Source organism: Capronia coronata, assembly GCF_000585585.1.
Source record: "Capronia coronata CBS 617.96 chromosome Unknown acBCG-supercont1.5, whole genome shotgun sequence".
NCBI lineage: Eukaryota > Fungi > Ascomycota > Eurotiomycetes > Chaetothyriales > Herpotrichiellaceae > Capronia > Capronia coronata.
The window spans coordinates 1,794,595-1,813,225 of NW_006912897.1; the positions used below are offsets into that span (position 1 = coordinate 1,794,595).

General features: G+C 52.0%; 8 protein-coding genes across 8 annotated transcripts; 4 read left to right on the forward strand and 4 right to left on the reverse strand.

Moving 5' to 3' along the window:
* Positions 1 to 433: 433 nt before the first annotated feature.
* On the reverse strand, positions 434 to 1,913 carry A1O1_06318 (uncharacterized protein; the record flags this gene model as incomplete). The annotated part of the gene is made up of 4 exons (XM_007727197.1): positions 434 to 775; positions 827 to 1,040; positions 1,095 to 1,261; positions 1,311 to 1,913. The coding sequence occupies 4 exons, from the start codon at positions 1,911 to 1,913 to the stop codon at positions 434 to 436; spliced, it is 1,326 nt and encodes a 441-aa protein (XP_007725387.1).
* Positions 1,914 to 4,509: 2,596 nt separating this feature from the next.
* Positions 4,510 to 7,783, forward strand: A1O1_06319 (uncharacterized protein; the record flags this gene model as incomplete). The annotated part of the gene is made up of 2 exons (XM_007727198.1): positions 4,510 to 5,920; positions 5,976 to 7,783. The coding sequence occupies 2 exons, from the start codon at positions 4,510 to 4,512 to the stop codon at positions 7,781 to 7,783; spliced, it is 3,219 nt and encodes a 1,072-aa protein (XP_007725388.1).
* Positions 7,784 to 8,074: 291 nt separating this feature from the next.
* On the reverse strand, positions 8,075 to 9,824 carry A1O1_06320 (uncharacterized protein; the record flags this gene model as incomplete). The annotated part of the gene is made up of 2 exons (XM_007727199.1): positions 8,075 to 9,651; positions 9,758 to 9,824. The coding sequence occupies 2 exons, from the start codon at positions 9,822 to 9,824 to the stop codon at positions 8,075 to 8,077; spliced, it is 1,644 nt and encodes a 547-aa protein (XP_007725389.1).
* A 475-nt stretch (positions 9,825 to 10,299) lies between these two features.
* On the reverse strand, positions 10,300 to 12,004 carry A1O1_06321 (uncharacterized protein; the record flags this gene model as incomplete). The annotated part of the gene is made up of 3 exons (XM_007727200.1): positions 10,300 to 11,210; positions 11,262 to 11,750; positions 11,830 to 12,004. The coding sequence occupies 3 exons, from the start codon at positions 12,002 to 12,004 to the stop codon at positions 10,300 to 10,302; spliced, it is 1,575 nt and encodes a 524-aa protein (XP_007725390.1).
* Positions 12,005 to 12,557: 553 nt separating this feature from the next.
* On the forward strand, positions 12,558 to 14,167 carry A1O1_06322 (uncharacterized protein; the record flags this gene model as incomplete). The annotated part of the gene is made up of 2 exons (XM_007727201.1): positions 12,558 to 14,006; positions 14,063 to 14,167. The coding sequence occupies 2 exons, from the start codon at positions 12,558 to 12,560 to the stop codon at positions 14,165 to 14,167; spliced, it is 1,554 nt and encodes a 517-aa protein (XP_007725391.1).
* A 663-nt stretch (positions 14,168 to 14,830) lies between these two features.
* On the forward strand, positions 14,831 to 15,166 carry A1O1_06323 (uncharacterized protein; the record flags this gene model as incomplete). Its single annotated transcript, XM_007727202.1, has 1 exon — positions 14,831 to 15,166. The coding sequence occupies one exon, from the start codon at positions 14,831 to 14,833 to the stop codon at positions 15,164 to 15,166; it is 336 nt and encodes a 111-aa protein (XP_007725392.1).
* An 822-nt stretch (positions 15,167 to 15,988) lies between these two features.
* Positions 15,989 to 16,811, forward strand: A1O1_06324 (uncharacterized protein; the record flags this gene model as incomplete). Its single annotated transcript, XM_007727203.1, has 2 exons — positions 15,989 to 16,229; positions 16,348 to 16,811. The coding sequence occupies 2 exons, from the start codon at positions 15,989 to 15,991 to the stop codon at positions 16,809 to 16,811; spliced, it is 705 nt and encodes a 234-aa protein (XP_007725393.1).
* Positions 16,812 to 17,346: 535 nt separating this feature from the next.
* A1O1_06325 (GINS complex subunit 1) lies at positions 17,347 to 18,224 on the reverse strand (the record flags this gene model as incomplete). Its single annotated transcript, XM_007727204.1, has 2 exons — positions 17,347 to 18,036; positions 18,198 to 18,224. The coding sequence occupies 2 exons, from the start codon at positions 18,222 to 18,224 to the stop codon at positions 17,347 to 17,349; spliced, it is 717 nt and encodes a 238-aa protein (XP_007725394.1).
* Between the last annotated feature and the right edge of the window lie 407 nt (positions 18,225 to 18,631).

An 18,631-nucleotide genomic window follows, 5' to 3' on the forward strand; every position in this document is an offset into this window, starting at 1 on the left:
AGCGGGCCGAGGTGCGCAAGGCCACCAGTCATATTGCATCTAATTGACTACTCCCCATAATCGGATATCATTTAGAAGGTACCTTAGCTAGGAATGGTAGTCTGTACGTACTGCATGATGCTGATGGGTTCATGAGGCTTCGTAAATGGTTAGAGGATACCTTACATGGGTAAAAGGACATGATCATTGAAGAATCCTGTAATGGGTACAACATGTCTGCAAAAAGATGACCGCCAGCCGATATCAACCCATGGCTTTTGCCGCTGCGACTCCTTCTTGCGCCTACTGAGGGTTTCCAGCACGGCACGCAGGCCACCCGGTTCACGTGGGTTCACGCCCAGCGATCAAGGTTTGCAATAGCTCGTAATCAAGTATTCCAGCCGCCAACGCGCCCAATTCAGAAAATGACAATTCGGACACAACCACCCTCAGATCATGATTCCTCATTCTCCTCCTCGGCAGCCGTCCTTAGGTCGTAGGCAAGGTCATAGCATTCCGCCAGCAGATCGTTGACGCTTCCTTGACCTTCTGGGATGTCTTTTCCAATCTGGAATTTGCCGTCCACCCGCATGTTGTCGATGGAATTGAGTTTCATGCTATAGGGATATAATTCACGGGGATTTGACACGCCCCCTGCTTTCTTAACCTCGACCAGACATCTCCGCAGCGTCAACAACTGGTTGTAGATGGGTAGAAGGGCCTCCGAAACCGGCTCCGAAGCAACCAAAAGCTGGTAGATGAAGGCATAACCGCGACGGATGAGATATAGTAGGGTCTGTTTTACAAGTCAGAATGAACACTTCAACCCCGCCGGGAATGTACCTACTCTTTGTGCGTGCAAGTCTGCCGGATGGCCCTCCGCGTCAAAGAAGTTGCCGTCTTGTCGGGAGTCATCAATACGATCCAACTTCCGTTGCCACATAAACAGATCGGTCTCACGCAGCGACCAGGCTTGGGTCATGGTCAATCGATCAAGCTGATTGCGAATTTCGATGAGTTGATCGTAAAGATCCTTGAATCGCTCATCGATCTTGCCTTTTCTTTGGGAACGGTTAGCATCCCCGTAGTTCCATAGGCGGCGTAGCGATCCATACCTCTCCTCGACCATTTCAGCGAACCTCAGGCACCTGTTCAGTAAAGGCACTACAAGGTCTTGTCCTGACGGAGTGTTGCCCGACTCGTCCGGCAACTGGCCGTCTTTCATGGTGGCTTGAATCTGTAGTAGTTGTTTGCGTAGTTCGTCCAGATCTTTCTGACTATACTACAGACACTTGTCAGCAGTGGCCCATCGACGTGTTTCAGAGACCAACCTTGCTTCTGGTGTTCAAGGCTGCGAGCGCCCGCAGGATTGAAACCAACTTCTCCCAGGTGGGAGTCATTTCTGGAGACAGAGTCGCGAGGAAATCCCACAATTCTCTTAACATTGCTTTGCACACTTCCAGGCGATGTTGTATCCTTGTCAGCAAATGATGAGAGTATTTGTCTGTCCCATTCTCCAGCGTAGCCTCCATCTTTGCGATTGTGCTTTGGAGACTGGTCAGGTCCTTCTTGCTATAAAAGGCCGCCTCTTTCAGATGATGGCACAGGCGGGTGATGTTCCCGGTCATGGCATACAAGGCGGGCGCCTCGTTATTGCGTCCGACAGCCATGAAGAATAGGGAGATCAGTTGTAGGCAGTCGTCTAGGACGGTATCGACGCGGTTCTGTACCAGATGCTCCGTTCCGCGGAGTTCATTCAGCAGGGACACTTGCTCGATGACTTGTTCGTATAGCGGTAGAACATCAGAGGATTTGAGGTATGTGCTTTTGTCCTGCTTCAAAAGAAGCAGCTTGTCCCTGACCAAGAGGAGTTGGTCCAATATTGGCTTCTCTTGGGGCCCTAAGGGCGCATTCATGATAGGCGAGTCAGCCATGGCAAGGAACGAGCATGAAATGTGTGTAAGAGGTTCGAGAGAGAACGCTTCGGACAGTTTTGGAACGGGAGCAGGTCGTCGCCGTCACTGAATCGTCACTCGGAGCAAGATAACATGGGGTTTCCGATCGTCGCAGGAGGGTTATCTGGTCGTTCAGGTTTGGGAGGAGCAGTGGTGGCTATCCGGTTCTCAGTTCGCCGCGGGCAAGTAGGTGTGATTAGGTAGGTATGTACGACTGCGGCGCTGTAGTCAGTAAATACTAAGCGGGGGAGGTCGGTGCAGGTGGTTAATTAGTGGTCATTTACACACTAAGCGAGGGTGCACAGAACAGAGCATTAGTACCTAGTAGTAGTCCACCTTCTAAACTACCGGTATTCAACCTCATCCTCTTGCTAGAGTCTATCACTGCAGTGCATGTACTTCTACTACTATCTGATGAGAATGTATATACTCTCGTCCCACAGCAATTACAGCCAGCCTGAAACGATGGCCAGGAAGTATGCAGACCTGATTTCACTACTTGTATTCCTACCTACCTGACCTACCTTACATACTAGCTACTACCGCTGAGCTGCCCCTCGCCTTGGCGGAAGCGCCCGCTCCGGTCGCGCCGTTGACTGACAGACAAGCTTGCACTTCAACACATGACTTGCCGAACAGGCCCTTAGGTACTTACTCAAGGTAAGGTAGGTAAGGTACCGGCTGATGAGGGCTAGGAGGCTCCTGAGACCAGCCTTGTCACCGCCGTGCTGTCCTCATCATTCGACTTGAGTGCAGCCTCTTCACGATCTTCAAATTGATGCGAAATCTGGGTGTCTTGCGGACAAAATAATCGACTTGACGCTTTGCAGCATGGTAGTTGGGACAAACCATGATCGGAGGGAAGTAAGGCTGCCGACCCCAGAGCTGCTGGATTCGCCGGTGAACTTGCTTTCTGTGAGGCTTGTCTTTCGACTTGCACCAGATCAAAGGACTAAAGGAAGGTTCTGCGCTCTGATCCGAATATCTCGCGGCGGCCTTCACCATCGCATCAATAAGTCACCCAGTATTATTCGTCCAGCCGGCCGTTTTGGCGTATTGCAAAGCTTGAACCCCCAAACGATCGATTTGGCAGGGCATCCTACCATGTCGGAATGATACAACCCCATATACAGTCAGCTCCAGGTTCTTCAGCTCGAATTTGGTGTGAATCAAGGCGCCATTGAAGCCCAGGGAAGGATTTAGAGACCTTTCTCCTACGAGGAGTATATTGATAGGTTTGCAAACAGCGAAGATGTCCGTTCCATGAACTGTTAGGGAGGAGATTAGTCTGAACTAGATTGCAAATGGTCTAGTCCTATACTAACTTGAAGTTTACCTCCCGTGCTCTGTACTGCGCAGTAACGGCCGGTGTCTTGTAGGAGGTGCCTGCCGACCTTAGCTACCTTATGTTCGGTAGGCACTCAGCTCCTAACGTGTCCAGGACCAGATGACCGACACCACCTTCGAATACTCCTTGATCCAACAACTACGTACCTGTTTGACAGTCCATCGCTGTATGATCAACGTTGATCGAAATACAAGAGAGCCGGACTGTTGTTCAAATCTCCAGCCTCAGCCACAACCCACAGCGTCCCTCGTGGCAGCCATCAGCTCTTTAAGCGACCGACACCAGAGACACACAGACACGGTTCAACGCCCATGAACGAGCCTATCATGTCGAACCAGCCGTCCCTGTCCTTCGCTTATAATTCGGATACTCAGGTGAGAAGTAAAAGACGGGCGTTCGTCCCCAAACGGACCACTGGTGACGTCGATTGACAGACTCCTAGACAGGGATCTTTATTGGGTTGCGGTACAGAGTATATTATTGATTCAAAGAATATTGTTGCATTTGTTTCGGTCGGCTAGTCGGCTCTCGGACGACCATCGTCGATATCTCCACAACCCACTCAAACTTCCCGCTCCTGTTGGTTACCGCCGCCATGCAAAACATCCGCAAAGCATTCAGGGCGGGTATGCCTCACAAGTCATGGTCGGCCGGATGTGATCGGGTTGAAGAGGAAGGCTATCTGGAGAACTGTACTGGAGAGGAGACCACAACTCATGGGGCCTAGATGGCTAGTATCCCTGGAGCCGGGGCGCTTCAGCCACCCGGACCCATCGACAGCAAGCTCACGATGGCCTAATCCACAAAGTTACGGGCGAAGTGGGCTCCCTACACATCAGGTCAACTGTCCGCCAGGATCGTCACTTATTGACCTGCACGGCCCCGGGGGTTGCCACGATTACAGCCTGTGTACCAAACTTCGTTATCGATCTCATTTTTGTTCTTATTGCCTGTTACGAACCTGAGAAAACGTGTCGACATAGATACATTTACTGCAGCCTCGCCATTGACGGTCCCGTCGGGTTGTCCCAGCCGTCGACCGCAGTGGCATTCGCATCGCTCTGGAACAATTTGGTCACGGATATCTAGGGCGGCTTTCCGCTGCAAGAATGCGACATATCGAACAAATCTCTTTCCACAACGTCGTTCTGGATCATTCCTTACAGGAAATGACTTGATCGCACTCAAGCCGCGTGCTTTCAAATCAATCCCACGAGCAAGGTCGCTATGGGCATGAATGTGTTCGACACAGTCCGACGCGACCAGAAGTTTACGCTTCAAGACTTGGGAATATTGTCCTCTGTGGGCCCCGACGGCAAGGAGCGATGGACCATTCAGCTCGATGAGGGCACAAACAGCGACCTGAACAGCTCTCAGGCTACCTTCAACAAGTCGACTGGCCGGTGGATGCTTACAAACTCGGAACCAACAAAACTGCCTATTCTCATTGATGAAGTTTCTACCCAACTTTCTACGCCGTTCTCTTCTCAACTTTCTCTCGACAGTTCTGCCCAGTCCTGGACGCAACTTCTCCCCATAAGCAACGAATGGCAATGGTTTTTGACCGGAGTCGACTGGGCTCTTACAGAATTTGGACCCTTGGGAACCTGGCCCATCTCCCTGAGAACCGCGGTCAACCTATTGTTCGCAGAGCCCGGTCCGGCTGTCATCTACTGGGGTCCGTCACTTTGTGCTTGTTTTAACCAGAGGGCATATGAAGATGTCACAAAACGGCTCAAAGGTCATGCTGGCATTCAAGGTAGACCTTTCAAGGAAGTGTGGAAGGAAGTGTGGCCTGACCTGCAACCTTTCTATGATACAATGCAAGAGCTGAAGCATGGTTTGGAAAATCTGAATGTAGCGGTATACCCAGAGCAGCCTGACGGTCGCAAAGAAGAGACGTTCTGGGATGGGGCACTTCTTCCCATACGAGGGGAAAATGGTCAAATCACTGGATTTTACAATAGGGCGACAGAGACTACCACCGAAAAAATCAGCAAGAGGAGGTCAGACACCCTCTATGCAATATCTGCCTCACCTGAAGACGCCAACGGCTCGGTATGGAAGCACGTCATCGACGCACTCGGAACAAACGAGCAGGACTTTCCCATGGCATTCGCTTATTCCGCGGAGGATAGCACTTCGGCCTGCCTGTTGACCTTACGAGGATCGCTCGGTCTCCCTCCAGATGGTCACCCTCTTGTCCCAGAGCGCGTTGACATTTATGACGGGTCAACAGGCTTTCCCTTCTTCTACCGCAAAGTGAAGACTACACATAAACCAGTTGTTCTTCACAAAGCCGACGGATCCCTGCCTGATGGACTTCTCGATGGCTTTGCCTGGCGCGGCTATGGTGAAGCTCCAGTCACCCTGATTCTGGTACCAGTATCTGTCAGCACCGCCCTACTTGGCATCATTGTCTTCGGATGGAGTCCGCGAAGGCGATATCAACCTGCAGACGACGCCTTTATCAATGCTATTTGCCGGCAAGTGTCAGCGACGATAGCATTTGCCATTGACCGCGAGGAAGCCCACCAACGTGCCGAGAGGATCACAATGCAATTAGCCCACCGGGAGAGGCAAATCAGAGAGATTGCAGAGCACGGTCCTGTTGGCATGATTCGCGTCACCCCGGACGGTAAGACACTGGATTTATTCCGTCCCTTCGCTCTCCTTGCTGACCTTTATTCCAGGAAATATCGTATGGGCAAACTCACAGTTCTATGCCATCACCGGCCATTCGGTCGAAGACCAGTATGAGTACTCGTTCGCCGAAGTGCTCCATCCCGATGAGCGTGAATTTTGTATGGAAAATTGGTCCGTCATGGTCGATCAGCACAAGTCGATCGAGCAGGAATTCCGCCTGAACAGAAAGTGGCTCCCACCGCCCACTGCAGGGAATCCCAACCCACAGGAAGAGAATTGCTGGATCTTGGCAAACGCCTTTCCGGTCATGGATAACGGCGTCACCCACAGCGTGGTTGGCTGTGTCACCGACATCAGCCGTACTAAATGGACAGAGGAGATTCAAAGTCGTCTGGCGGTTGAAGCAACGGAAGCCCGCAGACTCCAGGAGGCCTTCATTGACGTGGTTTCACATGAGATGAGGAACCCTCTGTCAGCCATCACTCAACTTGCAGATGGGATTGCCTCCTCTCTTGACAACAGTCATGGTCAAAAGCACGATTCCAAGCACGCCGTGCTCGACATACTTCGGGAAAATGTCGAAAATGCGAGAACAATCCTGCTCTGCGCCGCCCACCAAAAGAGAATTATCGACGATGTGCTTACCCTGTCCAAACTCGATTCTCAACTTCTTTCAATCACTCCGGTCGTGGCCCAACCACACGCTGTGGTGGATTCTGCCCTGACGATGTTCCACGCCGAGTTCGAAACAAATTCCATCGTCGTCGAAAATATAGCAGACGACATGTATGCCAAATGTGGGGTGGATTGGGTTTCATTGGATCCGTCGCGTCTTACGCAGATATTCATCAATCTCCTCACCAACGCCATCAAGTTCACGAAAATGGAACAGGTCCGAAAAATCACTGTCCGACGGTCAGCCTTCCTCACTCTTCCGCCGCCGTCTTTGCAAGGTGTCAAATGGTTCCGAAGCGATCACCGCAGAAGAGATATAACTTCGTCAGGAGATTGGGGCGATGGTGACCTTGTGTATCTGCTTTTTTCCGTGTCGGACACGGGAAAGGGCATGGAACAGGAAGAAATGGCAAGACTGTTCCACCGTTTCCAACAAGGAACGGAAAAGACCCACATCAAATATGGTGGATCGGGCCTTGGACTGTTCGTCTCCCGCGAGCTTACAGAGAACATGGGGGGTGAGATTGGCGTTATCTCTGCGCCTGGGAAAGGGAGCACCTTTGCGTTCTACATCGAGGCACGCAAAGCAGCATCTTCACAAGATCACGCACAAATTCTTAAATCTCCAACATCACCGGCTATCTCACGACGGCCATCGCTGTCGCGCCGAATCACAGGTCCGCACCCCCAGCAGATCCACCCGCCCCTGCCAGAGGAGCCACCGCCCGTGCGAGTCCTCCTGGTCGAGGACAATGTTATCAATACCCAAGTGCTCACCAAGCAGCTCGAACGCATGGGATGTACGGTGCACACGGCGAACAACGGGGCCGAAGCGTTGGATTTCCTCCCACGACTGAGAGCGTGGCACAGCCAAAACCAGAGCGCCCCCGAAAGTGAAGACCCATCTTCGAACCTCGACATCGACATCGATTGTATATTGATGGATGTCGAAATGCCAGTCCTGGACGGCCTCAGCTGCACCCGACGGATCCGCGAGCTGCAGGACCAAGGTACCCTGACCAGGCAGGTTCCCATCATTGCTATAACGGCGAACGCGAGGGCCGAGCAGATCGATGCGGCGTTCGAGGCTGGGGTTGATGCCGTGCTACCGAAGCCGTTCCGTGCCATTGATGTGCTCTGGAAAATAGACGAGTTGATTAACGGAGATACCCCTGCATAGCGACATGTATTGTAATATTCTTATATCAATGATGGAGTCGGGACTGAATGGGAAAAATTGGTTGGGACGGCGCGCAAGGCTGACAGAAACTTTGATACAGATTAGAACGTTGTTACAATTAATTACTGTATGATTACCAAGTGGAATGTTGGCCGAAGCTTTGGCAATTGGTTTCTTATAGGCTCACGGTCTGGTTTCGGGTATTGACAATCCAGTGTCATGTAGTCCCATGGCAGAGAGAACTTGCTGTCTGTTCTTTGTGGCCTTTGTGGTGGTTCTGACTGATCTATTTCACAATTGATCCTCATCATCTGGATCGGGCATGCCAGGGTCATGTTTCCAAGCAGGCTGATGGACTGGGCTTGAAGGATCGCCTTTGCCGGTCGATGGTACAGCCTGAGCTTGATCGGCCTGCTCCTCCTCCTCCTCCTCCTCCTCTTCTTCCTCCTCATATACCTCCCCTTCCTCGTCGCCGTCTTCTGCCTCTACGCGTCCTCCATCCTCAGCTTCAGTGACACTGACATCTTCAGCCTCGCTGCCCAATTCTTCAGCAACCAGATCACGACTCTTCGTCTTGGTCTTCCTCCTTGTTTGTCGCATATTCTGCTGCGCACCGTTGTCATCATCCTCGCTGTCCTCGTCACTCCCACTTCCGTCGCTCTCGCCTTCACTGCCAGGATCGTAATCCTCTTCTTCCTCATCCTCCTCATCCTCGAGCTGCTGTTGCGCCTTTTCCAATTCGGTCCGGGTATCTTCTTCGTCTCCAGATCCACCGACTCCCTCAGTTCCCGCTTCCTGCTTCCCACTTCCATTCGCGGCGGCGGCAGCGGCAGCAGCATTGGCTTTCTTAGTAGCTCTGCGCGACTCGGCGAGACTGGCATCCTGCAAGCCATGTCGTTTCACGTAGGCGTCTATGCCAGGAAAATCGGCCTGGTCCAGCATAGAGAACTCGACTTCCTGCACGGGAACATCATTCGCCCCAGCACCATCAGACGACCCGGGCGGTAATCTGTACGCGATATTGAGATTAAAGGTGCGCTGTAAGACTGAAGTATACGAGATAGACTCGATATCGTCGAACGCGAAGAAGGAAAGCGGCTTCTTGAACCCGAAGAAGATGCCGGTGTGCAAGAAAAACAGGTATCCGTCTTTACTGCCGCGGAAGGCCTTGACGTGATAAGCTTTATCGCCCTTGCGGTGAGATTCGGGTTTGGCGCTGGCGAACTCCTCCGCGGTCGGAAACGTCAGGTTGATTCCACTGCTCTTTTGCAGAAGGAAGTCCAGAGCCTTCTCGAGGATCTCGTCCGGGCCGGATGCGATCTTGGCCAGCTCGGGACTGGAAACGTGGCATGATTTCAGGGCCCCATGGTTGACCGTCCAGATGATCGGTTCGGGAGGAGGAAGACTGTTCAAATCCCCCCCAGTCCGGGGAATAAGGCAGAAATTGTACTGTTTCGCCGCCTTTTCGGGCACAGGCAGCCGCAGCGCGTAGGCGAATCGCGAGAGAGGCACTTCCATGTCGATCTGGCTCGTGGCAGGGTTCCGCGTGAATATCGTAAACGTCGTGTCTGGGTCGTGCATGTCTGTGCCGTATTGCGCGATTCCGAGGTGTAGTTTCTTTCGCTGGGGTAGGGAGAACGAGATATCTCTTGCTTCTAGGATCACTTGACGAGGTCCTTTTTGCTCCTGGGTCCCGTCTTGGCTGTTTGGGCCGGAGATAGAGGTGATGGGGAGGCTGCCGTTTGTGAGTTTCCGCTTCTTCGACGCATGGAGTTGGTCGTTGTCGCCGTTATTGAGGCTCTGCGGGCCGTAGTAGAGGATGTACCGTGCAATTTCCTCAAATAGCGTGTCGTACTGGGGATTGACGTCTACGTAGAGGTTAGAGATGGGTGTTCCGTAGAGCGTAGAGAGTGAAGGCCATGACAATGCCATTGAGGAGCAGGACAGGTTCAGGTTCGCGGAATCCAAACATACTCAGTACGTCGAAGATCTTCTGCTTCAGGACATCGTCGTGCGCAAAGGCGCGATTGATTGCGGCCATGTCGGTCATCGTAAGTCTGTGTGCGCACAGAGGGAGATGGGACACTTCAGTTGTCGCTGTCGAGCTTGTTGTTCGAGTTGCGCCCAGGTTGGACGTCGGAGGAGATGGTAACGGTTAATGTCAAGAGTCAAGGGTCAGGACAGCATAGGAAACTTGAACCCTTTGAGAATGGGCCAGGACACCTGTGATACTGCGACGGTTGGATGATGCATTCAAATCAATTTGCTCTATACGTACCATATCGCGCCGTGCCCCTGACGCGTCGGGCCTTGTTCGCTTGCCGCTTGTAGCCTCTTCATCATCAACAGAGCATTCAGGCTGATATACTTTCTATTCTACAGAGTAAATGTTGGATATCCCTGACATCAGCGACAAATCGTTCGACAATTGCAGCTTGTTTACTCGGTGCTCATGTCTTTGCTACTACAAGTCTTCAACATGCCAGACTTGGACATCATCATGGTCACCGAGATCTCTAGATATAGTCTGCTTGATCAAACCGCTCCTTGGGCCAGAATTTCGCCTTGATGGCGTTGCCGTTGAAGATACGCCCTTCCAATGCGTTGACTGCCCTCAACGCGCTCAGCTGGCTCACAAAATGGACAAATACCAGCGGCTCATCCTCCTCGGCTTCGGGTCGGTGAATGTAGACTCTCTGGACGGTGCCGTACTTTTCACCACATTCCTCGCCAATCTCTTGCATGATTCCTCCCTCCCCTTGAGCCAGCTCCTCGTCCAGATCCAGGCCGTTCAGCATGCCTTCTAGTCGAATGACCTCTGACATGGCTCCGAATTTGCCTTCCTCTTCCTCTTGAGCGACTTTGGATTTGTTCCCACCGAGGATCTTGCCTGTGCCAATAGGTGTAGCGTAGCCGCCACCATCGGCATCGGATTTCTTCTTCCGCTTGTCGACTTTGGCGTACAGGGGATTGATGATTCCACTTCCTTGGGCACCTAGACCTTGACCTTTGCTCCAACCATATTTCGACATCAGACGTTCCGCAAATCCTGCTTGACCAGGACGTTTCGACGGTTGATTGTCAGCGGAGTCGTTGGCCTCTTGTTCCGACTGTGCAAGTTTCTCTTCCAGTTCGGCGTCAGAAGCAGGTATCTCTGCCGGTGCCGCAGGCAGGTTGTAACGAACCGGCGCTCGCGCAATCTGACCTGGTGGAGGCTGGACTTGGGGTGGAGGTTGCACTTCGGGCGGCGGCGGCGTCTGAGTTGGCTGCGTCTGCGTCAACCTCATCCGACGGAGGTATGCATCTTCGCCTGTTGGATCATCTGGCACATCAGCAGGCGGCGGCGGTGGTGTAGAAATGGCCGGAGAGCTCTCGTCATTCAAATTTGGCGGCGGAGCAAAAGACATGCCCGGTGGAGCGAATTGTCCTACAAAGAGTCAGCTGAGAGCGCAACGACCGTTTCCTCTCCGGTTCTTACGGTTCAGGGGACGGCTGTAGTCATCATCCGTCGACTCGCCGGTGTCTCTCCGTCTCAAGCGATGTCTATAGAGCAGATCTTTCCATTCTCTGACCTCGCGAACCTTTTCTTCACTATGCTTGTATTCCTCATAGTTGTTTGGCCGACTGGGGTCATAGATGTCATCCCAATTTTGAGCGAAACCGCCATTATCCTGGTTCTTCTTGCGTTTTTTGCGGGTGACACGTGGTCGTTGCCCGCTCGTGTAGAAGTTGTTCACGTCGTCATCGTCGGAGGCGCCAGCAGTCCAGTCTGCAAGAGTTGTCTTGGGCGCAGATGGCCGAGTGGTCGGGGCGTCTGTCGAAGCATTTTCTGTGCCCTCAGAGCGAGGCACTGTTGGAGCGCTGAAGGTTGTGGATGACAAGGCCGCGAATTTGCCAGCGATGGCCTTCGCCTTCGCCTTTTGGGCCGCCAATTGCGGTCTTTTGGTAGGTTGAAACCTTAGGGAAGCTGTATATCACCAAAACGCATGGCACACGTGAGCAAAACTATTCGGCAAACCTTTAGATCCTTACGATGTTGTATATACCGGCGAGTGCTTGCTGTTTCTTAACAGCTTCATCTTGTTCAGGAGAGCTTTCAGCCGGCCTGGCGTACGACACTGGCGCGCTTGAGATTGTGCCAGCCGTAGCACTGTTTGGGTCGAGTAGATTGGCGTAGAGAGACAGGCCTCCTTTCGCAGGTGTTGGAGTATTGCTGGACATGTTGATGATTACAGGCGGTCCTTCATCAAGATTGCGACACGGCCCGAAACATCAAGGTGAACATTCGGGAGGCTCGATATGGCCGCGTGACGAACGACGGACGGTTCTCGGGGGAAAAGTGAGGGCGAAGCAGGAGACGAGGAGGTTCAACAGGGCCTTGCGATACGTTGACTGGGATGTGACCCGAACCTGTATGCGGGCGCCCACCAATCGAGGAAGCAGGAGTTATAGCAAGGCACTCCCCTGGTTGCTTTTTCGGCTGTTCTTCACAGCGAAGCAGAAATCGGCATCGGAAGCAACCGTGAAAGATAAAAATGCTGTGGGAGGATGTATTGAAATCGCATCTATTGACAGGCCGAACTCAAGCGATGCGCAGGCTGTTGCTCGGCTCAGAGTCGTGCTCTCCTTCTATCACGTCATTTCTCTGTCCTTTACTTTGTGTGTTTCCTTAGATCTTGCTACTTATAGATATCTAAATAAACTGTCCCCGAACATCTGGTTCCTACTTCTTCCGTTCTCTCCTTTCCGCTGGCTTTCCAGCAGTGTTCCAGCCATGGTCGCTTCCACTCTGTCAACCTCGTTCTCAGGAACATCCTCTGCGCCAGCGATCATCGTACCTGCGAAGCCCAATGCTCTGACCATTTCCTACCAGCAACTGACGCAAGATATCCTTGACTTTCAGAAGAAGCTTGCACAGCTTGGGATCCGGAATGGTGATGCGGTCTCAATATCTCTACCCAATAGCTACGAGTTCATTGTGTCTTTCCTTGCGGCTTCGTGGCAACGAGGAATCGCGGCCCCTCTGAATCCAGCCTACAAACAAGACGAATTTGAGTTTTATATTGAAGATCTGTCCTCGGCCGTGGTAATTGTTCCAAGGGGATCGTACGAGAAAAATATTCCGGCGGTGCGGGCGTCGAGGAAATACAATGCGGCCATTGCGGAATGCTATCTGAAAGGGTCAAGGCTGGTTCTCGACGTGAAAGAGCAAGGAAAGCTGGCCCAGAGACAGTCCCAAACAACATCCCATGCTCAGCCCGAGGATGTTGCTTTGGTGTTACACACGAGCGGCACGACTGGACGGCCGAAAGCTGTCCCCTTGACCCATCGTAATCTCACAAGGACCATGCAGAACATCCAGAACACGTACGAGCTCACACCGAAAGATCGGACAATGCTGGTCATGCCTCTCTTCCACGTCCACGGACTTCTGGCTGGCTTCCTTGCACCGCTGAAGGCTGGAGGCTCCGTCATTGTCCCTCCATCATTCTCCGCCAGGTCTTTCTGGGACGACTTCATCACCTATAAAGCGAATTGGTACACGGCCGTGCCGACGATCCATCAAATTCTTTTGAAGAACCCGCCACCGAATCCCAAGCCAGAGATCCGATTCATCAGGTCATGTTCGTCGCCACTGTCACCGAAGACCTTCCAAGAACTCGAGCAGACTTATGGGGCACCTGTGTTGGAAGCTTATGCTATGACGGAAGCAGCGCATCAGATGACTTCGAATCCACTACCACACAAAGGCAAGCGAAAGCCAGGAAGTGTGGGCATTGGCCAAGGGGTGGAAGTCAAGATCCTGGACGACGAAGGCAATGAGGTGCCTCAAGGGACAGCAGCAGAGATCTGCATTAGAGGTGAGAACGTCACCAAAGGCTATCTCAACAACGAGAAGGCAAACAAGGAGGCCTTCACCAAGGGAGGCTTCTTCCGAACTGGAGATCAGGGCAAAAAAGATGAAGAGGGATATGTCTACATTACTGGGAGGATCAAAGAATTGATCAACCGAGGAGGTGAAAAGATCAGCCCGATCGAGCTGGACAATGTGATTGCAACACATCCTGCTGTTTCGGAGGCCGTGAGCTTTGCTATTCCCTCCGAACTATACGGTCAAGAAGTTGGGGTGGCAGTTGTTCTGAAACCCGGGAAAAGTGTGACAGAACAAGAAATCACCGAGTTTGTCGCTGGCAAGACAGCCAAGTTCAAGAAGCCGAGCAGGGTGAGTCTCCCATGCAGAGCCTATATTGCATACAAGGTACTAACATGAAGATGTAGGTTTGGATTTTGAAAGAGATACCCAAGACAGCGACCGGGAAGATTCAGCGACGAAAGGTGGCCGACTCACTGTTGGCCAAGGATAAACCTAGACCGAAGTTATAGATGTGCGGTCAACATTGCATTGGACATGGATTGTTGCAATATACGGTGATAGAGAAGACGAATTGTTACCCTGCTTTGGACAAAGGGGGAATTCAGAAAGGGGCTGATAAGGCTTCGATGGCTTCCTGGACGATTTCGTGCACAATGACTTTTGTAGACTGCTGTGGAAAAGCCCAGTCGCTAGTCGGAGGATTCGAGTAGACATGTACAAAGATAGTACAGCCATGGACATCGACGCCGTGACAGATAGGTATACAGCCAGGACTCTGTCTGATCATAGTCGAAGGTCCCGCTCCGATGTCGCCCGCTCTCTCCAACATCGGCTTGGCCTAGTCACGTGTAGACAGAGAGGAATAGAGAGTCCGTACTAGCGAGGTATTACTTCTATGATTAATAATATACCCATTAGATCTCATTAATAATGGGTGTTGAAATGGGCGCCCTGAGACATCTCTTCCACCACGATGGTTGACCGAGACATCCCATAAAGCTGTCGGGTTCTCTGGTGATTTGAAAGCTTATAAATAGCAATAGCACCTTTTGTATCTTTCCTTCTTGATGTCTTTCGCACTTCGCACCAGCAGAGCTTGTACACATCACCTACCAGCCAGCTTCCGACCGAACACTCTCTTCTTGACCGCACCAGGTCTTCGCTTTTCCAGAATGTCTTCCACCGCACCCTTGGCGGACTGGCTTGTTCACATCCCCGACATTCCCGGCGCGCTAGAGAAGCGTGTTGCCGCCCGTTCTGATCATCTGGCTGGAGTGAAGCCCAAGGTCCAGTCGGGCACAGTGGCCTTTGGCGGAGCGACTTTGGCCAAGCATCCGGGTCCGGGCGAGTCTCTAGCTATGACGGGGAGTGTGATGCTCTACAAGGCAGAGAGCGAGGAGAAGGTCCGAGAATTGTTGGAGGATGATCCCTACACCAAAGTTGGAGTTTGGGATGTGAAGAATGCAACGATCTACCCGTTCTTCTGTGCGGTCAGGACTCCTATGTGAGAGGTGGTCGAAAGGATGCCATGAGTGAGAGGGACTGAAGCACCAGTTCGGGTTTGCAGAGAGTACGATTGAGCACGGTCAGGAGACTTCAGCTGGTGTTGATGTTACCTGGAGACAGCTTGTATCAGCACACGGGTCACAGCCAGGTGTCCGATCACACTCCGGTCGGGATACAGGCAGCTTGTTGACCATCAGATGCGGGCACATTGGGAGCAAAGACGGACTGAAGTTGTCAGAGGAAGCTCTGTGTATAGATCCAGAGAGCCATGTCGGTGGTGGCAGGCTGCATATTGTTAAGGTTCACCTCACTTGTTGGACTGAAAAGGCCAAATGAAACCAGATCTCAACTCTTGATTGAATACAGAACTGTGTCTGTATGTCCTTTTGGTGAGTCTCGTTGCTCCTGAGACATGACTGCACTGTCTCGTGTGAAGCTGGAATTTGGTGACGTGCGCTTCAGGTTCGCGGTACACACTCGACACTCACTGTCTTTGCCATTCCTGCAGGTTGCCGGGTTCACTCCATCCAACACTCACACACTCACACACTCACACACTCACACACTCACACACTCACACACTCACCACCACTTCCCGCGTTACCTGTCTCCAGCAACTCATTTGAATCTCTCTGTCAGACTCGGTCTGGTCATCGGTAGCTCACTCTTCTGTTGTTTCATACCTTGCAGACTCGTTTCTGTGCTTTCTCTGCTACAAACATCTCCCCAAACAAGCAGTTCCTTTCATTCCAGCAACTCGCTGCCAACAGTTCACAGCACGCTCCATCGAAGCCTGAATACCAAAGCCACATCCAGCTTCCAAGATGAAGCTTCTCATTCTTTTCTCCTCCTTCCTCGTGCTCATCTGCGCCGTCCTCGCCCAGCAACAGCCCAACGATGCTCCCATCACAGAGAACAACCCTAAGATGGCCACTTTTCAAGCCATTCTACAAGAGAAGAAACCCATCCAAGGACAGATCACGGGCGTCTCCAGCAACAACGGCACAGGAGTGAACTTCAACATCAACTTCTTCGACTTCCCAGACGCTGCGATGGGCCCATTCAGTGAGTGTCAAACCATCACAGCCTACCACACTGTAGTTCTACAATCTATCTCCTGTCTTATGCTTCCAGATCTCCCAACACTATTTTCATACCTTGATTCTCAAGCTAACGTTGCCAGAATACCATATCCATGACCTCCCCGTCCCTCAAGATGGAAACTGCACCGGCGCCGGCGGCCATCTCTCCCCCTACGGACGCAACGACACTCCAGCTTGCAATGCCACCCAGCCTGGGACCTGCCAACCGGGCGATCTGAGCGGAAAACATGGGGCCATCACCGACACCGCACACGAAAAGAATTACCAGCTCATGTACCTTGATCTGTATGTTTCGACGGATCCACAATCTGTGTCGTTCTTTGGGAATAGAAGCGTTGTGGTCCATGCCGCCAACGGCGCGAGATTGAACTGTGGCAATTTCACACAGCAGATGGCTTCGAATACGACTGGCAGCGGTGGGTCGACGACAACCACAGCTGGCACTTCTACGCCGACAGGGGCAGCAGTCGGATTGGCGACCGTTTCCAAAGGCGGGTTTGTCTGTGCCGTTGCCGCAATGGCTTACATGCTGGGGACGATGTAATAATGAAACCAGAGTGATTGGGATCTACCACCTCAGTTACAAAAGTGTTGAAAGCCGGAGCGCTTCGATCAATGGGCTGCAGAAATACTGTGAGATCGAGGGTTCAATCAAGTGAGCTGTCTCTGAAGACTACAACAGATCAACGACAACAGTGCTCATGAAAGCCGGCTCATTAGCGATGGATAGCCATGCTATCCAAACCACGCTCGTTTACTGGGAAAGGTGCAGGTAGATAATACCCATGTACGTTAATGAAGTTGACAACAAATCCTCAGGCACATAACCGGTTTCCTGCAAAGAACCTCGACGACCATTCCTCACTATTTCAGAAGACATTGTTTTTTCCAAATCATGTATTCGTAAACCAGTAATATATACTTCTTCCTGGTCTCGTATCAGTCATGCAATCCATTCCATGGGAGCGTCTATTTCACCCTCTTCCAACCGACAGCGTCACCAGTGACCCTCGTGCACTTTCTCCGCCGAACAGCCCACTCTCCATCACAGAGAAACGCATTCCTTCAGATCCATCTAATCAACTCAGTCTCTGCAGAAACCCCATCTGAATCAACCTCTCCACGTCGCCATGCCTGACGTAGAACTGACTATTCTTGGTCAAGTTGATGACCCCATACTCCGTCTGAATCTCCCCGGCGTCCTTCAACACGCGAACATCGATGAACAAGTCGCGCGGCGGCTCCAGCGGGCCCGTGAGATCGATATCCGTCCACTGGCCTTTATATTGCGCGAGGAGATCGACGTAGCGTCGGAAATATGATTCCTCTTCTGGACTCAATGAATCTTGAGTCGCCTTGACATCAGACGACTGTTGTTGTTGTTGCTGGTTTCCTTGATTTTGGTTTTGGGTTTGGTTCTGTTCCTTTTGTTCTGTATGCGCATTATGCAATTCATCCAACAGATCCCTCCCCTCCCACGCCATGGTTTCCAGTCTTTCAGCACGCACGCGGTGGTAGGCCAGCAGACATCTCTTGTTGCGCCGCATGCTCAGATGGTCGACGAGCAGCGCACATGCCGTCGCGGGGTGTTCGGCCGGATTGAATGTGCTTTGGCTGCTGCCTGTTTCTTCGTCGATTGCGTTAAATGGTTCGAGGATCCGGGTTACGTCGCGGTCGAGGTCGCGCACTTCGCGCACCACGGCGCGCACCAGTTCGGTTTGGTATGGCGGGAGGGCTGGGAGCGTTTGGGTGCGTTTGGCATGTTGGACCTATTGGTGAGGTGATGGTCAGTAAGATAGTAGCATTGATTGAGATAGTAGTGTCTTCAACTCTGTGTTGAGTACAGGATCCGTCTTCCTTCGGTCGCAGATACATATTCCTTGAGTAAAATGGTTCAAGGGAAAAGATGGGGGGAAGACCAGAGACTTACGAGCTTGTTCCCAAGCTCCCCATGCATTTGGGATCACATAGACTAGTTTTCTTTTCGGGAGAGCGCGGATCTGGCCTCTTATGGCGAGGAGGAGGACAACGAGGACTGACGCATTCAGCAACTGGGATTCTAGACAGGCGAAATGGACGAGTGTTTATGCGGGGACGTGGAGTGGATGGAATATCACCTGTAGTTAGTAATATGGCAAAAATGCCCCTGGATTCCAGTCTCCCGACGCGTCGGCCGGTCCGCCAATCAGATGCTGCGGATTGCCGCCGTTTGCATGGGAATGTGTTTGTGTCTTTTATCATTAGCGAGACATGTTTGTTGCTCTTTACTTTTGTTTGTACTTTGTTCATATCGTGCTCTCGAGATACAGGCAGTCTTGACATTATATATATCTGATGGGGCGAGCTGCAGGATGTCATTTTCTT